This window comes from Manis javanica, chromosome 3 (assembly GCF_040802235.1).
Source record: "Manis javanica isolate MJ-LG chromosome 3, MJ_LKY, whole genome shotgun sequence".
In the NCBI taxonomy this organism is placed as follows: Eukaryota; Metazoa; Chordata; class Mammalia; order Pholidota; family Manidae; genus Manis; species Manis javanica.
In genome coordinates, this window is record NC_133158.1 from 113,023,412 (window position 1) to 113,046,315 (window position 22,904).

Sequence of the window (22,904 nt, forward strand, 5' to 3'; positions counted from 1 at the left end):
ATTTCAACTTACTTGGAAAAAAGAACATCATCTAAGTTATAGCACTTAATTCGACTCCTTAACTAACCAGGAAAGGTAAAAACCAACCATGTTTTTTATATGGCTCAGTTCTGTTTTATACGCCTTTTAGTGGCTTGGGAGTTAAAGATACCCATTTTAGCATTTAATCCAGGAGAAAATTTTTCATTAGAAGATGAACTGAAAGCTAAATAGCTTTTAAATACTCTGAATTAGCTCTTTAGGGTCTAATTTTGTGGTTTCACCTAACTTTGTGTCTACACAGATCATGTGTCTCTTCAGGTTAATGTACAAATATGTATTCTAAAAACAGACTGGATTTTTTTACATTACTTGTTCCCTCCCACTGGATGGAATAATTGAAGTATTTTTATTATTTTCAGGTAATTCGGGTGTTCAAAATTTATTTTAATGGCTACAGTAGTGGTTTTTATTTTATTTTTTATGATTTGGAGCCTTTTCTTGACTGGTGCTATACTTTTAAACATTTGCATCAGAAACTATTTAAAATGATTAAATTTCAAGAATGACAACAGAACTATAACTACATTGATCTGTTTTAACTAAGTTGATAGAATTATGTTTTTCTACTTTGTTTTTCTGTTTGAAAAAGTATAGTTCAGGTATTAATTATAATGTGTTTGTTGTCGTAGTATGTTAGGTGATGATGATGATGATGCATTAAGTGATTCAGAAACCACTGAAGCCCTGGCCCCAGATATCTTAGCCAAGAAGTAAGTATTGGTGACTATATAAAGCATTTTCACTTATGCTGTTTTTAATTGTGCAGACTTAAAGACATTTTACTTTACTTGTTCAAGTGTAAATAAAAAGCGTATGCTAAGTTTATCTGGATTTTTCATAGCATACTTTATAGTCTTGTTTCTAGATTAATAAAATCAAGATATGCAAGTAGCAGAAAGATTGGAGTATGAGCGTGGTACACAGGTTCCCTGTGGGTTTTTTTTTTAAAAATTTCCTGCCACGTTTTTTTTTTTTTGGTATCATTAATCTACAATTACATGAGGGAACATTATGTTTACTCCTGCCACATTTTGAAGGTGGGTTTTAAAGGTAGAAGTGTGAAAGGCAAAAAACAGTGGATTCATAAAAATTCTTCTCCTTTGCTATTCATTTATTTTTCTGTCATTCTACACTCTTCTTGTTGCTTATTGGTTTCTACATCTATTCCCACTCTTGCATTTTATTTTCCTCATCAGATTATAGCTAGCAATTTAATGATTTTTAGATGTTTTTATGAGACTCGAGAGTTGAATAAGACACTGAACTTGTCTTTGAAAAGAAATATAATAATATTATTTGTTATAAACATTATTATAAAAACAAATGAAGATAACAAAAGAATATCAGTGTTGATTTCTTTGTAAATGATTGTTGTATAGATTAGCTGCTGCAGAAGGCTTGGAGCCAAAGTATCGTGTCCATGAACAAGAAAGCAGTGGAGATGAGGATAGTGACCTCTCACCTGAAGAAAAAGGTAGTTTATTTTCTTTACTGTTTTCAGCAGTATGCCAATAATTTTTGCTAAAATAAATCCATTATTGAGAAGATAATCAAATAGTTGTCCTTTTTGGGAAGCAATGGTGGATGATTAGGGAGGAACATTTTTTATAATTCAGTTTCTAACTTATATGGGTTTATTGTATAACAGCTTTTCCCCCTTGATTTCAAGAATTTGGGAAAATATTACCATGCTTAAAGCAATTGTGTCTCTTTCCATACTTTTTTAGAAAGTGCCTGGTATATAGTAGATGCTCAGTAAGTATTTACTAATGCTTTCAGAATCATTGAGTGTTTGGATGATTTTAAAGTAGTTGTACTATTTCTGTCTTAAAACAGTGGTGAAACTTAACAAATGAACCAAGGTGGTCATAGGTAGAGTGAAGATCTTTATTAGGTACCACTGAACAAAAAGAACAGTAGTGTCATAGGCAAGAAGACAAGGATAGCCCTCTCAGCAGGGAAGGAAGAGGCTCTTCTTGTAACCCATACAGCACATGCAGTTAAGGCATTGCTACTTGCTTGTGGCTTCTGTTTTTACAAGTAAGACTCATTTATGTAGGTAAGTAGGGAAGGAAGATACTTGTATTGCTTTTTATTTTTGAACTATGTGAATGTGTAAACTCAAGAATTAAAAGTTGTTTATATCGTGTGTTTTCAACTATTTCTAAAAAGAAAAGTCAAGCCTGTATATAGGAAAAAAGATGCAAGAAGTACACACACAAACACCCACAAAAAAATAAAGATTAGAGTCATGTACTTGAAGCCTTGAAATGTGGGGATTGCATAATCTGCTGTAAAGAACGTCAGAAACTTTAAAACTAAGATTCTGAATATTTGCTAGTTAACCATCAGGATCTTTGTCATGCATAGCTGCTGAGGTACAGTTTGCTTTTCCTTCCTGTCATCTTCAGGATATAGCTTATTGAACAAAACTATGATGGTCTGAGCCTAAATAGTTTCACAAAAAAGGGATTTTACATATAGCATAATCTCAAACTAGATTCTGTCTCTTCTACTCTCAGTAACTTCCTGACTTATTTTCTAAAAATATACCCCAAAAGGCTCTTGAAAAGGGTTTCAAATAGAAGCTGCTTATAGGGCTTGTTTTCCTCATTATTCTCAAAAAACATGAACTATTGAGAACAAGGAATTTATTAACTTACTTACATTGCCTGTCTTCATACAATTTTCCCTTAAACTGTAATTCCACGAATTAGCCAGCAGGGGGAACCATCTGACTAGTTAGAATTTCAAAAGCTCATTTCCATTAGTCACTGACTCAGGTGTTTATTGCTTCTAAACAAATTACATATCCGAAAATCCTTGTTTATTGACAAAAAACTTAGAAAAAGAATAACAATTAAGATATTAACTATAGAGTTAGATCTAAGTTTGTACTCCAGTTAGCCAACTTGTCTAATTTATTAATTTCTCTTAATCTCAGTTTCTTCATTTCTAAATCAGGAGGTTTAAAAATATTTAGTCATTGGTGAGTATTAAATAAGATAAAAAATTTAAGACACTTAGCACTGATTCTGGCATATTTTAAGTACTCAATAAATATTGACTTTTTATAACTTAAAATAATTGATCTAAGTAACTCCGGAGGGAAAATGTATTATTATTGCTTAGAAGAAATCGTCTACTCTCATTCGCTTATGTCTCTCCTCATCCTGGCTGGGAAGAAACAAAAATACCTCTCCGGTCCAGGTACCCACTTGCTCTCCACACACACACCTTGTAATCACCTATTTATATGGAGATGTACTAAGGCCAGCCTAGAGATTATGGAAGTACTGCAATTTTACCCACAGTATATTCTCCATTATTATTTTGTAAAATAGTAAAAGTATGTAAAAAGGGTAATTCATTTGTCAAGTTCACGTGGATAGTTGATTTTTTATTACAGTTGGGCCTAAAATCTGAATGTCCTTGTATTTGCATGTTGCTTTGCCACCAAAGGTTTTAAGTAAAATGAATATAAATATTCAAAGAAGAATGAGACCACTTTTGCAACATAATAAACCATAAGAAATACATATTTGGTCATTCATATGTCAGACAACTCAATTCTGATGCTATCTGCCCAGAGACAGCACCATATTCCCCAGGTTTAAGGGCTCCATCCTACAAGACTGCTCTCCACCCCTCAGTCCAGATGCTGGTCGCAATCCCCAGGCAGTTTTACCTGTGCTTCTGACCTACTGACTACAGACTGGAGGTTCCCACGACCTCCCCCTTAGGTTCGATTAACCTGCTAGAGCAGCTTACAGAACTCAGGACACTTGGTTTACCTGTTTAATAAAAGGTACCACTGCAGTCTGAAAGGTGAAATGGGTGTTGGGTGTTTTGTCATGTTAATGAGACCTGGCCCTTGAATCAGTCAATGGCCAGTAATTTAGTCAATCATGACTAAGCCGAAAGCCCTCACAAAAACCCCTAAGAAGAGTTTATTGTTCTCTCCTCTCTGCGATTGTCTGCTCTATTGGAGAGAGCTTCCTTGCATGCTTGGGGAACCAGAACGCCTCCACATGCCACTGTGCCAGGCCTCAAGCTCCAGGAGGATAGAAGCTCCTTTATTTGGGACCTGCCTCTGTTCGGCTGTTAACTTGTATCCTTTATGGTACCTTTTATTAAACAGGTAAACCAAGTGTCCTGAGTTCTGTAAGCTGCTCTATCAGGTTAATCGAACCTAAGGGGGAGGTCGTGGGAACCTCCAGTCTGTAGTCAGTAGGTCAGAAGCACAGGTAAAACTGCCTGGGGATTGCGACCAGCATCTGGACTGAGGGGTGGAGAGAAGTCTTGTAGGATGGAGCCCTGAAACCTGGGAAATATGATGCTGTCTCTGGGCAGATAGCATCAGAATTGAGTTGTCTGACATCCTCCTGGTGTTTGAGAATTGCTTGGTGGTGTGTGTGTGTGTGTGGAAAGACCCCCTGAGTCCTCCCCACACACACATTGGAATTGGGCCTAGGAACCTGAAAGGAGTTAAGCACATCATTGCAACTTGTATTAGCAACTTTCTGTGAAATGAATACATTGCATGTTTTTTAATTTTGTTAAAAATTTTTTAGTATGAATATATCCATAATAAGCAAAAACAAGTTCAGCATCTCTTAGAATTATAAAGAACTAATATTCTTAGATCATAAATATAGTTCACAAGAGAGAAATTCTGTAATAACTCTTAGGAATAAGAAACTACAAATTACAACAGTATCACAGTACTTCTCTTTTCAGATTGATGAAGATTAAAAAGACAATTTCTCTTTTGGTGCGAATGTGAAGAAGTAGGTTACTCATATATTATTGGTGGGCATGAAAAATGGTTTGTCATTTCTGGAGGGCAATATATGAGCCAAAAGCTTTAAATGAAAATGACACCCTTTGATCTGGCAATTCAGTTTCCCAGGGTTTATTCCAATGTTTCTCAAACATTTTTGACCAAGTCCCATACTCTGTATAAATAAAATTTTTAAAAATTAAAATTTCACAAAACAGTGCTCATCTTTATTATATATAATATGTTCCAGTTTATTTTATTTCAAAATTTTTTAAAGCCGGTTGTATTTCACTTAAAGAGTCATGGTGCACAGTTTGGAAAAAAACACTAGTTTATATTAAAATAATAGAGCAACAAATACACAAAAATGTTTTTATATTATACTATAAAAACATTGAAAATACAAAGGGGGATTAAATTGTAACTCAGTACTTTGTTACCATTTAAAAATTAAATAAATCTGCCCACCAATAATATATGAGTAACCTACTTCTTCATATTTGCACCAAAAGAGAAATTGTCTTTTTAATCTTCATCAATCTGAAAAGAGAAGTACTGTGATACTGTTGTAATTTGTAGTTTCTTATTCCTAGGAGTTATTACAGAATTTCTCTCTTGTGAACTATATTTATGATCTAAGAATATTATTTCTTTACAATTCTAATAATAAAATAATTTAAAAATTAAATAAAGTATCTTCATATACTTTGTCTAAACTGGATCATTTCAAAAGTCACTATTATTCCACCAGACAATCGGCATGCACAGAGACTTCCCTAGGCAAACTAGGACATATGATCATCCTAATTATATATAAGTGAAAAAATAGCATATGCAACCATACATAATTCAGTTTTAGAAAAAAGCCCAGCGTCATGAAGTGTTGATGGTAATTTCTGAGTGAGGAAATTAAGAGTGACTAAGTTTCTACCATGAATGTGTGTTACTTTGTAATGAGAAAAAATGTTACCTTAATTTTAGTAAATTTATCTGGTATTGGAAGCAGAACCATTTTTATTGTTCCTTTTAATATTGGCTTTCCATCATCTGAATACTTGAAAAGAATGACAAAAATTTAGTTGTAAAGGTTTGGTCTTTTTATTGGTCTCTTCTTAAATTTTTATTTCCCTCTAAACGTGGTACTTTGTAAAATAAATCACAAAGTAATTTATAAGCAGAGAGAAGAAAGGTACCTGGCAAGATCTAGGTAGTTTGAAACAAATGTTTATGGGATAATGATAATGGATGTTAGTCTTAGAACTTTCCTTCTCCCAACCCAGAGTCTGAAAAGTGATCAGTAGTGACGTGAACATAAATGCCTGTTTTTAAAACATAAACAAGTATGAAATATCTAACAGATGTTAATATAAACATTGAGGGAGCTAGATGACCTTGAGAAAGTTCTTTGAATAGCCTTATTCTGAGAGATTTCTCTATGCCTTTTTGGCATTAAAATACTTCTATGACTACTGTAACAAAACTATGGTGAATGAGTCTTTAGTGCTTTTGTCTGACAAAAACAGTTGGCAATTTTATGTCACCTGCTTTTTTGTTAATTTATTGGTCTAAGAAATTTTTAAATCTTAGATAATTCTTCATGAACAGTTGATCTGTAAGTGCTATTAGTGAAATGTGAACAGGTGTGTTGATTTGCTGCTACCTTTCTGTTTCTTTGGCAAAGACTGAAAGGAAAGGAGCGACACACAGCAGCAATTCACCGGAGAATTCCGCTTTATTAGGGAAAGGTGCTGGGTTATATAGGAAGGGGCATGGGGTGATTGTGGTGTTACTTCTACGGGGCTGGTGGCTGTTGGCTAGGTGCTGGGATTGGGAGGGGGGCGAGGGGTGATTGGGCTTCAGGTGGAGCCGGCGGGAACCGAGGACCCCGAAGAGAAGCCGGAAGTTTGCCATCTTACTGGTGGGGACCCTTCATGCCCCTCTTTCTCCTCTATGGGGTTGTGGACGTTGCTTTCTCTCTGACTGCTTCCTGCTGAACAGGGGCGGAGAAGGGAGTGAGGGCTTGAGGATTGGGAGGAAAGGGTTGATAGGATTCCCCACAGTAAGGACGAGTAGATGTGGACTTCTTCAGGTTGGAAATCAATGAGGGTTCCCTGTAACCATAGGTTGAGGACCTGTTGATTCCAATGGTGCCAACAGGATATGGGTGTCAGGAGCCAGGTGTCTGCGGCCATTGTTTCCAGGAACAGTTTCCAGTGGAGAGAGGGGTCCATCTCAGTGTGTGGTGAGGAGGTCACGTGAGGGTGAGGGATCTTCTGTGGCCAGAAGCTGGTAGTTCCTGAGTAAAAGCTGTTTGAAAGCTTGATTAGAGATTTTTCCAACTTGGGATTTGATGAACTTTATTATACAGGGTAAGAAGAGACAGACAAGAAGAATGACTATTATGGGGCCTGCAATGGGCCAGACCCAGGTAAGGAGGGGGTTTGTTAGTATTGAAGAGAATGGGTTGGAATTGGAAGCAGAGTGGAGACTGGAGGCAAGGTCAGTGAGTTTGGTGATGTCAGTTTCTACAATGCCGGATTCGTTGATGTAATAGCAGCACTCTTCCCGGAGGAAGACGCAGGTGCCGCCCTTCTCGGCTGTAAGCAGATCTAGGGCCCGCTGGTTTTGAAGGGTGACTTTAGCTAGCGAAGTGACCTGTCTTTGGAGAGAGGCTAGGGAATCGGCAGTGGATGTCAGGGCTCCCTCAAGTTTGGCGTCGAGATCTCTAACTGCCCATAGAGAGTGACCCAAGGCTCCTCCCGAAAACCCTGCCCCAATGGCTGAGGTGATCAAAGAGATACCGACCATGATGGGAAGGAAAGCAGCCCTTTTTGTGCGCGAGGGCAAGGGAGGTTGGAGCTCAAGGAATTCTGCCATGCTGTAAAGTGTTAACTGTGGGATTAGGGTGACGAGAATGCAGGGTGTATCAGAGTTGAGAGGCAGTGAGTTGAAAAGACTGCTATTACACCAAAAGAAGTGTCCCGGTTGTGTAAAAGTCTTAGAGCTGGAGGTAGGGGTGTAGATAGAGAAGCAGTGAAGTGCGCTGGAGGGGGTTGGAGTTGGGCCTACATAGTGGTGGATGGTGAGATTATCTGCGTATTCTGGTTCCCATAGGGGTATATCTGCCAGGGGGCGGAGGGGTTGTCCTTCTGCATGGAAGGAGTAGTTGGAAATATTAAGGGGCACGGCGGCCAGCAGTGGGCGCTGTAGTGATGCGCACAAGAAACAATTGGCGGTGTTGAGGGTGTGGTTGAGAAAGATGGTGGTGTCTTGAATGAGCTGTAACCAAGAGTAGGAGGAATAAGAAGATGAAGAGGCGCCATCAAGAGTTTGGATAATGACTTTTTCGGAATGTCTGATATCTGATGCAACTTGAGAGATCTGGGAGTGAGAGGGAACATACTCTCGAGAGATATGAAGGGTACCGTGGGGGGTCGAGGACCCCCCCCCGTAGTAAACTGAGTTTGTGACTCCGGCAGCCCATCGAGAGTCCCAGGGATCTGGGATTGATGAGGAGAATGAGCCGTTGGGATATTTCATGAAATGGTTGGAGGAGTAATACTGTGGGTACTGGAAGTCACCCATGTAGTGAATGGTGCAAGACCAGTAGGGACATCCCCTGTAGGTGTCTTGCCATCGCTTGCAATAGGCTTGTCTTTGGTCATAGAGGAAGCAGAGGAAGGGAGAATAAAGGTAGCTGTAAGTGAACACTTCGGTGGAGGGAGGAAAGTGGAGGTACAAAGGCTCAGAGCAGCCTTTTAGAGGGCAGTCTGATGTGGCAGTGAGGGCAGTAACTTTTGTTTGATGCTGTGTGTAAGTCTGTCTGACTTTGAATCGCCATACAAAGGAGGGTGGGGTGGCGGGGAAGACAATAGGAATGAGGAAAAAAGTGAGAGAGCAGTAAAGGAGGAAAAAGTCATGATTCGGGTATGGATGGCAAAGCGGGTGCATGGGAGATGCGGAGCTTCAAGGGATCAGAGGGATGAGGCGTGGTAGAGTAGACAGTGTCTTGGGCTGTATCCAAAGGACTCTGGATTGTGACTGATGGGTCTTGGGTGTCCAGAGAAGGTGGGTCCTGGGTATTTGGTTTCAACCTGGAGATATGAATCCAAGGGGTGACAGAGTTATCAGGCAGTGAGAGCTTGGCGGCCGAGGGGGTGCAGAGAATAACTAGGTGTGGACCTTCCCATTTCGGGGTGAGAGGGCTGATCCTCTGGTGGCTTATAAAACACTAGTTGGCTGGGCTGTAAGACAGGAGGATTTTGGGAGGTGGATGGATCAGGAAGGAGCCAATCCTGATATTTCCACAATTCAGTGCAGAGGAGAGAGAGTAGTGGAAGGGCCATATTGGGAGGAATTGGTCCTTTGTGGGAAGGGAGCCCTGGGGGTAGAATCGGGTGGCCGTACATGATCTCAAAGGGCGACAAGAAGGAAGGTTTCTTTGGCAGGGCTCGAATGCGGAGTAGAGCTAAGGGAAGTAAGCGAACCCAGTCAAGGTGTAGTTCTAGAGATAGTTTGGTCAGGATGTCTTTTAGAGTCCTATTGGCTCTTGCTACTTTTCCCGAAGCTTGTGGTCGATAAGGACAATGTAAATGCCAGGGGAGCGAGAGCGACTTGGAGAGGTTCTGGATAATTTGGGCAGTGAACTCAGGGCCGTTATCTGATTGGAGGGAAGTGGGCATCCCAAACCTAGGAAAGATCTGGGTGAGGAGGATAGAGGCAACCGCAGACGCTCGTTTGTTAGTGGTGGGGAAAGCTTCGACCCATCCTGAAAATGTATCTACTAACACGAGTAGGTATCTGGTACGCCGTACAGGGGGCATGTTAGTGAAGTCTATTTGCCAATCTGCAGTGGGGACATTACCCCTTGCTTGATGAGCCAGGAAGTGTCGGGCCTTGAGGGGGGTATTAGGGTTAGTACGTTGGCAGATGGTGCACTTGCAGGTGATTTGGTTAAGTAGGGTTTTGTCTTCAGGAGAGAGAGGAAAAAAAGATTGTAAAAAATGGATCAAGGATTGGGGGGATGGAACAGATCATGTAAGAGGCGGAAGAGAGACTTTGTCCTGGGAGCAGTGGGTGTCTTGTGATAAGGCTAAAACCGCAAGGGCAGATGGATTGTTGTCTGGTGTGTCTTCTGATAGGGCAACTGACCGGGCTACTCTGTCGGCTTTGTTGTTACCTCTTGCAATGGGGGAGTCATCCTTTTGATGTGATTTGCAGTGGCCTATGCCTAATCAGTGTGGGAGTTGTGAAGCCTCTAGAAGTTTAGTAATTAAGGCTGAATTAGTTATGGAATTTCCTTTTGTGGTGAGGAGGCCTCGTTCTTTCCATACTGCCGCGTGAGAAAAGAGAATGTGGAATACGTACTTGGAGTCAGTGTACAATGTGAGAGACATGTCCCGGGCCAGAGTGCAAGCTCTGGTTGCTGCAATGAGTTCGGCCTGTTGATTGGTTGTACCGGGGGGTAGGGCTTGTGCCTCAATGACATCTTTGAGGGACACTACTGCGTAACCTGCGTAGTGGGTGCCCTCATGTTTAAAGGAGGACTCATCAGTAAACCAGATGAGGTCGGAGTGTGAGAGGGCTCCTTTGGAGATCGTGGAGTGGCACGGAAGGAAGTTGTGAAGGGCTTCTAGGCAATCATGCGAGGGAGTATGAGGAAAGTAGGGTAGAGGAAGAAGAGTGGCCGGATTCAGGGGCTGGCAGGGGAGGAAAGAAATGTTTGGATTTTGGAGGAAAGAGGATAGTAAGGTCAGGAGTCTGGAGGGAGGGAGAGTCTGTAAACTTTTGTAGGTTAAGAGATGTTTTAGGTGATGTGGGGACAGAATGGTAAGGGGCGCTCCGAATGTTAGTTTATGAGCTTCTTTCTGCAAGAGCTGTCCAGCGGCTAATGCCCGTAGGCAGGGGGCCCATCCCCGAACTGTGGGGTCTAATTGCTTGGAGAGATAAGCTACTGGGGCAAAGGATGGGCCATAATATTGGCCTAGGACTCCTAGAGCTTGACTGGACCTCTTATGAATGTATAATGAGAAGGGTTTTGACAAATCAGGGAGATGGAGAGCTGGGGCTTCCACAAGGGCTTGACGGAGCTTAATGAAGGAGTGTCGGGGTGAGGATGATAATGGTTCTTCAGGGGGGCCCTTGCTGAGGTCGTATAGGGGTCTTGCCAACAGGGAGAAGTTAGAGATCCACGCTCTAAAATACCCAGCCAGGCCTAGAAAGGAAAGGATTTCTGTCTTGGTTTTAGGAATGGGCAGGTCAGAGAGGAGTCGTTTTCTGTCTAAGGTAATGGACTTTCTTTGTTGAGACAGAAGGAATCCAAGGTAAGTGACAGAAGGGGAAGAGATTTGAGCTTTGACGGGGGATACCCGGTAACCTCTGGAAGTTAGAAGGTTAAGTAGAGACGCAGTGTCAAGTTGAGACTGTTCCCACGAGGGACTGCAGAGTAGAAGATCATCTACATATTGTAATAAAGTGGACTCGGGGTGATCATGATGAAATTGTTTGAGGTCTTGAGCTAGGACTTGTCCAAAAATATGGGGACTATCTCAGAAGCCTTGTGGCAAAACTGTCCAAGTAAGTTGTTCAGAATGTCTGGTGCATGGGTCCATCCTGGTGAAGGCGAAAAAATCTTGGTAGGAGGGGTCTAGAGGGATAGAAAAAAATGCGTCCTTGAGATCTAGGACTGAGAAGTGGGATGCTGAGGTAGGGATCTGTGATAAAAGGGTGTATGGATTTGGAACTAAGGGATGGATAGGGACAACGGCCATGTTGATAAGGCGAAGGTCTTGGACAAGGCGGAAAGATCCGTTGGTTTTTTTTAACAGCTAATATGGGGGTATTAAATGGGGAGTGAGTGGGTCTGAGGTAATTTTTGTTCAAGAGATCTTGAATGATGGGTTGGAGGCCTATGAGTGCTGAAGTGGTTAGTGGGTATTGGGCCTGACAGATATACTGAGAGGGGTCACGTAATTTGATAGAGGCAGGGGGACATAGGGCCACAGAGGGGCTTGTAATGTCACAAACTTTGGGATTTACAGGGTGTATGAGGGCGGAACCGGAGCTTTCATTGGGTAGAGGGGGGTTGTCGGCTATGAGGGCCATCAGAAAAGGAGTACTGGGGGCTGTGGGAGTGGATATAGTTATGGAAATGTGGAGGAGAGAAAGGATGTCCCGTCCTAGTAAAGGGATGGGACACTGGGGCATAACCAGGAAGGAGTGGGAGAAAGGTATGGGATTGTCTAGGATTGTGCATAAAAGGTGGGGAGGGGGTTTTAATGGGAAAATCTGTTTACCTCCTACCCCGACTATAGGAGTAATGGCTGGCATGGTAGGGCCCCGGTATTCTCGCAAGACTGAGAAAGTGGCTCCTGTATCTAGGAGGAAGGAGATGGGGCGACCGTCTACTGTTAAAGTAACTCTGGGCTCCTGTTTGGTGATGGAAATGGTCGGGCGAAAAGCCCCCGGGCCCCGTCAATCTTCTTCTGCCAGCCCCACTATGGCGGGCTTAGGATGGGGGTTGTTCGTCCAGCCTCCCCTTCGGGTGGTTGGGCAATCAGACCCCCAGTGGCCCTTTTTGTGGCATCTGGGGCATGGGGTGGTAGGAGATCTGGGGGAGGGGCATGCCCTTGACCAATGTCCCTCTTTTCTGCACTTGAAACAAGCTCCTGGGGTGTCTTGTTTGTAGAGGGGCGCCCAGGTTGTGGTTTTATCAGCTGGGCCAACATCTGGAAATTGGCCTGATCAGCCTTTTGTTTACGGCGTTCTTTCTCCTCCTCCCAGTTATGGAAGACTTTAAAGGCCACTGTTAGGATCTCAGTCTGTGGGGTAGCGGGGTCCTGTTCTAACTTTTTGAGTTTAGCTTTAATGTCGGGGTAGCTTTGAGCTAGGAAGTATGTAATAAGGACATGTCTTCCTTCAGGTGTTTCTGGGTCCAGGCTGGTATATTGTAATAGGGCTTGAGTGAGTCTGTCTAATTACTCGGAGGGGGTTTCGTCTCTCTTTCGAATTATGTCCTGGAGCTTTTGAAAATTGACTACTTTACGAGCTGTCTTTTTCAGACCTGCTATTAAGCAGGAGGCAAAAATATCTTGAGAGCCGAGACCCACGGCGGTGTTATAATCCCAGTGTGGGTCTTGTTCGGGGACAGCAGTGGGGCCAGGGGAATAGGTGGGGTCAGTCCTGTGGGTTTCGGTAGCATGCATTTGGGCAAAGTCCCAAACTCGTCTACGCTCTTCAGGGAGGAGAGTATTGGCCAGGAGCATGAAAATGTCATGATGCGTGAGGCTGTAAGACTGGAGGATCCATTGAAACTCCCTGATGTATGTTGTGGGATCAGTGGAAAAGGAACCTAGGCGTTTCTCTAGTTGGGCTAAATCTCCTAAGGAGAAAGGGACATGAACGCGCACGATGCCTTCGGATCCCGCTACTTCCTGGGGGGTGGGGGGCGATAATTTTTGGAGGCCCTCAGGACCGAGTCTGAGGGGGACTGAAGGGTTCTGGCTCAGTCTGTGCGGGGGAAACAGGTGATGGGGGCAAAGCCGCGATAATTTTGGGAGGCCCTCGGGACCGAGTCTGAGGGGGCAAAGACGGAGGAGGCTCCTGGAACTTAGTTAGAGGGGGGCTGAAAGGCTCAGGCTGATCTGCGGGAGGGGGGGTGAGGGGGATGGAGGAGGAGGGGGTGAGGTGGGGGAGGAGATGGTGGTGGAGGGAGGGGAGGAGGGGGAAGGGAGAGGATGGGAGTCTTCTGGGGGGGTGGAGGCAGCAGCTGCGGAGGTAGAGGAAGGGGAGGGGCTATTGGAGAAGAAGGGGAAGGGAGAGAACGGGAGGCTTCTGCAGGGAAAGGCGGCGGCGGTGGTGGTAGAGGAAGGGGGAGGGGCTGTTGTAGGAGAAGAAGGGGAAGGGAGAGGATGGGAGGCTTCTGCAGGGAAAGAGGCAGTGGCAGTAGAAGAAGGGGGAGGGGCTGTTATAGGAGAAGAAGGGGAAGGGAGAGGACGGGAGGCTTCCACGGGGAAAGAGGCAGCGGTGGCGCGGTAGAGGAAGGGGGAGGGGCTGTTTGTAGGAGAAGAAGGGAAAGGGAGAGGACAGGAGGCTTCTGCTGGGAAAGAGGCGGCGGCGGTGGAGGGAGGAGGGGTTGTAGGAGGGGGAGGGGCCAAAGGGGGAAGCCTGTATGGTGGAGGTTCATTGGCTGGGTCAAAGGTAATCGAAGAGGGACTGGGAGTGTGTGGAGGGGAGGGAGACGGCTTGCAAGCTAGGAGGACTTGGGGCGGGGAGCAGGTGGTGCAGAGGCTGGAATTTTGAGCTAGGAGGCGAAAAGCTTTGATATAGGGAATCTCCTTCCATTTTTTCAGGCGCTGGCAGTAGTTAAAGAGATTGCGAGTGATGTTAGGATCAAGAGTTCCTCCTGTGGGCCATTGGTTGTTATTGTCAAAGGGGTATGTCGGCCAATTTTGGGAGCAATATTTACAGAGAAGTTTTGGTTTTATATCAGGCATCAGGGAGAGGGTAGCCAGATGCTTAAGCAGGCATTCAAGAGGTGAACTTTCAGGGAGGGATGAGGAGGCTCCCATGGCTAAAGGACAGAGAAGGAGACAAACAGGGGAAGACGAACGGAGATCCTCGGACTGGAAGCAGACCGCAAGGAGACAAAGGGCATATGAGTCTGCGGAAACTTGTATACGAGTCGGAATTTCTTAGGAAGTGTGGGTCATCACCCAGACTTCCCTAGGAAGGCAGTTTGCCGGAGTCACGAGGTACCTAGTGCTAGGAATTTTCGGCAGACAGAACAGATTTCGGCAGACGAAACAGAAGGAGGGGGGTGGGGGAAGGGAGCATTCTCATCCGCAAAGGAGTCACCTCGTTTATGGCTGTTGGAGGGGTGCCTGAGGGTCTGCCGCAGCCGTGAAGGCCTGAGGCGGGGATTTATGGCTGTTGGAGGAGGGGCCTGAGGGTCCGCCGCAGCCGTGAAGGCCTGAAGTGGGGAGAATTTCCTCCTCATCCCCGAGCGTCAGGGCCTTGCCGGATGATCACGGTCAATGGCACTGCGATAGCTCGGGGAAGAGTGGCCCACTCCAGGGGGAAAACTTACCTAAAGGCCAGAGAGGAGTGGTGAGTGTGATGAGCCAGCGCCAGAAAAAGAGGACAAGCGCAAGCTGCTGCTGGTGTCGGGGGGAAGATGGGGCCCAGTTGGGGTGTCCCGTCTCCCGGGTTTCGGCACCAATGAAAGGAAAGGAGCGACACACAGCAGCAATTCACCGGAGAATTCCGCTTTATTAGGGAAAGGTGCTGGGTTATATAGGAAGGGGCATAGGGTGATTGTGGTGTTACTTCTACAGGGCTGTTGGCTGTTGGCTAGGTGCTGGGATTGGGAGGGGGGTGAGAGGTGATTGGGCTTCAGGTGGAGCCGGCGGGAACCGAGGACTCCGAAGAGAAGCTGGAAGTTTGCCATCTTACTGGTGGGGACCCTTCAAAGACCATAAATGAAAGGATGGTGTAGAATCACTCCACTATCCCTATAAGAGATTTTGCTTAAAATTTATTCTGGGAATGAGGTTGTTTTTAGCTAGCAATGTTTTTAATCATGGCAGTTTCTTAATGGATAATAAAAAAATTTTTAAGGAATTTTTTCTTAATTATAAAAATAGAAAGCTTGAAAATATTACAATTGCCCCACTGCTCCTTGACCCAGAATTAACCACTGTTAATTGTTGTTTTATTTTCTGTTTGTGTGTAGGCACATATGCATGCAGGCTTTGTACATTATATATACATATACATACATATGTATACAGTATTATGGCTTGCTTTGTTTCCCATTCGCTCTCTGGAGAATTCTCCTATATCTTTAAATTTTCTTCACAAATTTAACTACTAATAGCTCTTACTCCTATTCTCCCATTAAGATGTACTTGAACCCCATCTAAAGAGGTTTGCAGACTTCTTCTGTGAAGGGCCAGATAATAAGTATTTAGGTTTTATAGGCCACATGGTCTCTATTGCAACTATTCAGCTCTGCCATTGAGCACAAAAACAGTCTTAGGCATTATAAAAACAAATGTGCATGATTTGTGTTTTAATACTTTACTTACCAATCAGACATAGGGTGTAGTTTGCCTGTCTGAGCTAAAGACTTGCTAAGCCTAATTCTTATATCTTGCAGAAAAAAAACGACAGTTTGAAATGAAAAGGAAACTTCACTACAATGAAGGACTGAATATTAAACTAGCTAGGCAGTTAATTTCAAAAGACCTACATGATGATGATGAAGATGAAGAAATGTCAGAGACTGCAGCTGAAGAAAGCATGAAAATGGAAGAATCAAGTCAAGGTTAGATGTTTCTAAAATACCACTGAGACTTCTGTGATCCTTTGTGCCTAAATAATACTTCACTTGAAACTTTTGAAAATTTTGCTGAGATTCATTCATTATGCCAAAAGTTTCTAAAATTTCAATCCTTGTGACTTGTTTCAAAATAAAGTTTTTATGCCCAGAGTTGCTTTGGTTTAAGACCATGTTATATTATATGGTTATATTTTGTTGATTACTTGGTGTAAGTCCAGAGGAAGGAAATCCCGGGGCAAAATACCTCTAAAAACCAAAACCAGTCCAAGGGAGAAATAAAGTTTAAAACCTGTTTATTGTTCACAAACTGCAGTCCCAGGCCATCTTTCTTCTCTGCTCAAGCAACCACAACACCGGCCCTCCCCTTCACATCTCAGGTACAGATAAGCCCTCAGTTGCCCAGGTAATCATCCATTGATATGGAGATGAACTTCTCCACCCCTGAGGAAAGATGCAAATGCACTAAAGCCATACTTCTTTCCACCTCTTAACTCCTACTGATATGCAGATATACTAAAGCCAGGCGAGATATTGGAAATGCTACAATTTTACCCACAATCCACCCTTCCAGAAATCTCGCCTTACAATTTACTCAATCCCCCTCTTCCGACCAATCTAGTAACATGCAATAGCAACAGCAATAAAATCTTGATAATCCTCAAGCGAGAGGATTCAGCCTATGCATATTAAGCAAATGTACTTTACAGCACAATCCTCACTAAGCACAAAATACATTTCTACACTTGTTTACTCATTCCTAACAGTCATGCTAGATTACTCACAAAACTTGTACCAAATATTAGAACAAACTCAAGCCTCTCTTTAAACATTATTTTCTTGACAACAGCAACACAATCATAATTCTCAAGCCAGAGAATTCAGCTAGGTTACTTTACAGCACAATCTCACTAAGCACAAAAATACGTTTCTACATTTGTTTACTCACTCCTAACAATCATGCTAGATTGCTCACAAAACTTTTACCAAACATTAGACAAAGTCAAGCCTCTCTTTAAGCATTATTTTCTTGACAACAGCAACACAATCATAATTCTCAAGCCAGAGGATTAGGTTCAAAGTCCCATGCAGATTAAGTCCAAAGCTTGTCCATTCCTGCCATCATGTGGCAGCTGCAGCCAGGGGGCACATCCAGGACACAAAGACCAAGGAAGCAAATAACTGTGATTGTCGGGGGGCCAATTTGCTGTAATTACAGGAATACACAGAAGGCCAGCTTCCAGGCCTCTTCCCCAAGGTGCCAGAAGAGCCAGCCATCACCGATCCAGCTGTTGAAATGTCCAGGGTCACATCCATTTTACTCCTAATTGCTGCACCCATCCTTGCAACACATGTCCAATAAAGTGGGTGGTCCAGTCTCGCACCCACCCCGCAATGGGATAGGTGGTTATTACCTTGGTTGGAGCTGTTCTGGCAATGTGCTCTGTAGCCAGCAAGGTGTGGTACACAGCAGCCAGTTGCTTCAAGGTGACCCGGACCTCTGCTCCTTTCCATGGTTGTGGCCAGGCTCCGCCGGCAGCAAGAGCAGCAGCAGTGGTAGAAGCAGTAGCCTTAGGCTCGGGCAACGGGCCGGGGTCGGTGTGGCCAGCAGTGGTGGTGGCGCCTCCACAACCACATGAGTGTAGACACATGTCCCTCGGCATGAGTGCCACTTCTCCCCATCATTTCTAGGGGCGGCCCTCCCAAAGGTTGCACCCATTATAATAAATTTTGGGTTCAGAGGAATCCCGCCGACTACGCCAATAGTAAGACCGGGGAAAGGAAATCCTGGGGCAAAATACCTCTAAAAACCAAAATCAGTCCAAGGGAGAAATAAAGTTTAAAACCCGTTTATTGCTCACAAACTGCAGTCCCAGAACCGACTTTCTTCTCTGCTCAAGCAACCACAACACTGGCCCTCCCCATCACCTCACAGGTACAGATAAGCCCTCTGTTGCCCAGGTAATCACCCATTGATATGGAGATGAACTCCACCCCTGAGGAAAGATGCAAATGCACTAAAGCCATACTTCTTTCCACCTCTGAACACCTATTGGTATGCAGATATACTAAAGCCAGGTGAGATATTCTGGAAATACTACAATTTTACCCACACTTGGCTTTAAGCAGTGATGTTTGTCTTCATATTGTTATATTTTATTTTCAGATCATATTTTGTCATGACAGTTTAAGATTTGAACTTTTATGAAGTAACATGTTTTTAATGTGGAAGATTTGTTTTAACCTCTCTTCAGATAAAAAGTATGTCATATCTTTCCAATGTTGGTTCTTTTGACTATTGGATTGACAAGTTATTTGGCAGACTTTGGTTTGTTTTTAAATCTTGGACAACCAGCCCCTGCAGCCTACCAACCCTTGATCAGCCATAGGAAATAGATTTTATGTATTTATTTTTAATAAACTACTACTCTGGAATCAAATGAAGGTAGATCTTCAGCACCACTAATGTGGATAGTGTGCCCACTCACCTGCTCTCTGTACTTGCAAACTGATGCTTGTTAGTGGATATATGTAGTTATTTGTAGTCATTTGAATGGGTAAGTCTTAGGAAAGTAAATAATGATATTATTATTATTTTGGTGAGCATATATAATATATGAGTGATTCTATGATACAACCAGATGGTTCTGTCTCATTCTGATGTCAGGATTATAATATTTTTTGTTATCCCACTTTTAGCCTTTACATTTGTTTCATACAGCATTTCATTTCCACTTTATAAACCAGTCTTTTTAGTTTATATTTAACTTGAATAAACTTCATTTCATATTATGTGTCTCTCTGTTCCTCTTTTTAAATGTATCCATTTTTAGGTGACCTATCTCCTAATTGGTCTTTTTTCCCCATTTACTTATATCTTGGTGATTTCTTTTTAGGTTTCAAAGTGAGTGTTTCTTTGGTTATAACTTTTCATCAATTTCTACTCAGACATTCAATAGCAATACTTAGTGACTCTGGCAAAGCACCAGAAGTACCCCTCATTTGCCACTGGAAATGTGTACCAGCACCACTGTGCCAAAGAGTAAAGGGAGTTCTTTTTTAAGCCATGACTTTTGAAAAATAACTCTGGCCTTTTGTCTGTCTCTGTAAGACATTAGATTTCATGCATTTAGTACACAAATACATTTTTTAAGTTTAATTTTTTAAGTTTTTTAAGTTTAAATTTTAACTTAAAATTTGTGTTAGCTCAGTGGCTGGTTTTTCTTCAGTGGAGATGAAGTACTCCTTACATAGGAGTATATCCTACTTAGCCTTAGAAGTAAAGCCCACAGAATAGAAAAAAGTATACAGTAAGGCATAGGGAAGTGAGCTCTTTATTAATCCTCTACTCTTTTCGGGCCCTTAAAAAATCCTACCAGCTTTTAAAATCTCTAGGTTCTATGTAACCCATTACTTATTGAGCATTGTCATTTACCTTCCTGACCCCATCTATCCTAACCTCTTTTATTACTGAGCATGTTTAGACTCCGAGGAAATATTTTGTCATTTTGAGATTATAAAAGTAAATGTTGTTATAACTTTGGATATTTGAACTCTTAACTATCCACTTTGTGATTTAGTCACATAAATATCCAATCTGAAACTTATTTATCTGATTGTCAAGTAGATACTCCTCTTTTTTATAATGTTTAGGGGTATACTGATTCTTTCATATCAGAGTAATTAGCCTACATGAAATATACCTTACTTGTTTTCTAGATCTTAATATTTGTTTATCATTTATGGCAGTGGAATAGAACGTTAGCTCAGGTAGTTCCAAGGTTGGTAGTACACAACAAATTATGTTGACCTTTTTTCTTTTACCTTTGTAGGATCTACCAGTGACCAACTGCAAAACAAATCACAGACTTCATAGAGGAGATTTGTTCAACACTTATAACTGTCAGATGCAAACCCTGTTACTGTAATACACTGCTTGTTGTTCTACAGTTCATGACTTGAGTACCAAAATGTATACCAGTTATTATATATTGCCAAGAACTAACTTTAGAGACTAATTAGACTCAGAATGCCTAATTGATACGTATATTCTTGTGCCTAGTACTTCACCACAAATACAGCATATCACCAGTCCAAAACTACATTACTTTTATAAGAACACTGGTTCATCTGTATAAGGTATTATATAGCTTTTTATGCTTTAGAGTTTAAATAATATCTTTTGGGGGGGATGATCTAATTTATTTTCTTCACTTCTAGATGTGATAGTTCTTATAAATTTTTTTAAATCAAAATCCAGGCTGATAAATATTCAGTCCAAAAAGTATTTTATCTGTGTCTTCAACTTGGCTTATCTAACTGAAAAGGATTATAAGACTTAACTGATGCATTTTCTGGTCTATTACCTTTAAAATTCCTGTTGAGCTTCTTTATGTTTACAAGGAAAGGATTGAACATTTTTTCATCAAAACTAGCTTTTTTCACAAATAAATTATCTAGTTAAACTTGCATTAACATCTGCTTTTTATTGTATACTCGATGGGCAGACTTAAGATCAGTTTTTAAAATATAACTGTATACAGTCTCAGCATCCCTTTCCTGTACCTATCTTAACCTCCTGCCTTTGTTTTTGTAACTCCTTTCCACACATACACATACATACCTTTACCTTTATAAAGACTGTCATGACAACATTAGGAACTCTTCCTTCTCTCACATATCCTATCATTTGCTGCAACAATGAAATTCTTATTTTGACTATCAATGCCTATTAGTTCTTCTAATACATAGAGGAAATAAATTGAATAGCATTACTATAGGCAGGAAATACAATTCAGCTGCAGAATTTCTATATCTGACTTACAGTTTGCTAATTAATTATTATTCATTTATTATTTGACTTAGACCTTAGAAAACAACCCACCAAGGTGGGTTTTTTTGTGTGATGAGAGAATTGTGTGTAAACAGTGATATGATTGATAGTCCCTGCATGTACAGACTGAAAGTGTGATTCTGAACACTTTTTAATTTAAAAACTTTAAATATCCCCTGCTTTAAGGGCATATGATAATGTATACTATGAGAAATGTACCTTATTCTTTTAACACAGTAACATTTGGATTTTTTTCCTGAAATGAAGTTCATTTCCTGTGTGTCTTGATTTAGTGATGGTTTCATTTCTAGTCAATTATTTGTATCTTACTTTTTTGTTAGTATTCCAAGAATCTATTATATGAACAGGCTTTTTAAATAATTTCTGTATATTGTATATATGAAATGGCTTTTATTGAACGGAGTATCTTCCACTTGCAAGTTTATGAAAATAATAGCATGTCAGAATAAGTAAGTGGGAGCATTCTTTGTTAGAAGAATGTGCTTGTTATCTTGAATGTCTTTTTTTTTAAACAGGATCCAATCAAAGTACTTCTGAACTGCTCTATCTAAATCATATTGCCTAGTAATACAGTAGCACTGATTTATAAACAATCTTTATCTCTGCTCTCTGAATTTAGAATGTTGAGGTATTCTTACCTGTTGAAACCCATTTTGGGGGATTTAAGCTTGTATATTTATGTGCACATATGTTCATGCATGCAGACCTCTGTTTTTGGTGTTCTCGTTTTGAGTTCTTACAAAATATCCACATACGCTACTTGTGGAAATAGCTGCTGTACAGTGAAGAAAAGGTAAGACCTTTAACACAGTCTTTTGGTGTTTCTACTATTTCTTAAAACTTATGTCACCAGCAAACTGATTTCAGGAAGTAGTTATCTCAGAGGAGTAAGATATGGCAAATAGGATTTTAGGTAGTAACTAAGTAAAACTGTTTTCATCAAGTCATGAGTTCCTAATTGACACAGTACTGGACTAAAAAAAATGAACCTTTATGATTCAAGTTAGATTTTCATTTGGAGCAGGTTATCCTTCAATGTTCACTTCTAGCTAAGGTAGATTTTACTTTCAACTTTTTAATCAATTTTACTTCTACTTAACTCTTCTGGTGTCATCTTTTCTGTTTATTCATTTTTCAGTCTGAAATTCAGCAGTGATGTTCTTTTTAAAGCTGAGACATATAATGATATAAATGGATTGTTAAAATAATAACTAAATTGAAGGTTAAAGCAAAGGGCCGTTTTTCCCTAGACTTCCCTTTTGTTTACATTTTTCCCCTTTTAGTACAATAAAGCATAGTAATATGACAGTTGGCTGTGTGTGGATTTTATTTCTTTTGCTACTCAGCTATCTCAGGACCACATTCCATGGGTCAGGTTTTCAGATACAAGGGGAGGATCTTGGACTACTACATTGTGGCAGAGTAATTTCTTTAGTTGTGATAGAAATGATAAGAGCTACCTATTATTTGCCCTTGCCAAACATTGTGCTAGGTTTCTAGTATCCTCAAAACAGCCACAACAAAGCAGGTATTCTTATCAACGCTTTGATGTGAGGAAAATGCTCTTGGCCAAGTTACTTATTCTCAGTGTCTTATACATACTAAATGACCAGATCTAACAAATTTCATGCTCTTTGTCCATGCTTTTAGATGTAGAAAATTTTCTCATTTTAGAAGTACACACATGTGCTTTAGAAGTAACATTCATCAAGTGTTTAGTTTGAGATTTTCTTCAGTCTGAAAAATTGGAAGTATATTTTGTTTGAGACGTAAATGCCATTTAGGAAAAATCTCAAAAGCACAAATAATCAGTGGCTGGAGGTGTCTAAATGCATGTGATTTGGCTGTTGTACAAGTTTGCTGTTGTAGGATGTTTCAAACTCACA

The 22,904-nt window shown here is 41.4% G+C and overlaps 1 protein-coding gene and 1 pseudogene across 1 annotated transcript in view; both read left to right on the forward strand.

Annotated features, from left to right (window-relative positions):
* The window catches only part of PPP1R2 (protein phosphatase 1 regulatory inhibitor subunit 2), a 34,570-nt gene extending 12,246 nt beyond the window's left edge, over window positions 1-22,324 (forward strand). Inside the window, exons 3-6 of the mRNA XM_017661608.3 lie at window positions 672-752; window positions 1,422-1,516; window positions 15,984-16,151; window positions 19,997-22,324. Of these exons, the coding sequence (XP_017517097.1) occupies window positions 672-752; window positions 1,422-1,516; window positions 15,984-16,151; window positions 19,997-20,040 (388 nt within the window). The 3' untranslated portion in view covers window positions 20,041-22,324. The remainder of the gene's footprint in view (window positions 1-671; window positions 753-1,421; window positions 1,517-15,983; window positions 16,152-19,996) is intronic.
* On the forward strand, window positions 1,962-2,079 carry LOC118968332 (U6atac minor spliceosomal RNA; annotated as a pseudogene).
* Window positions 22,325-22,904: the final 580 nt, after the last annotated feature.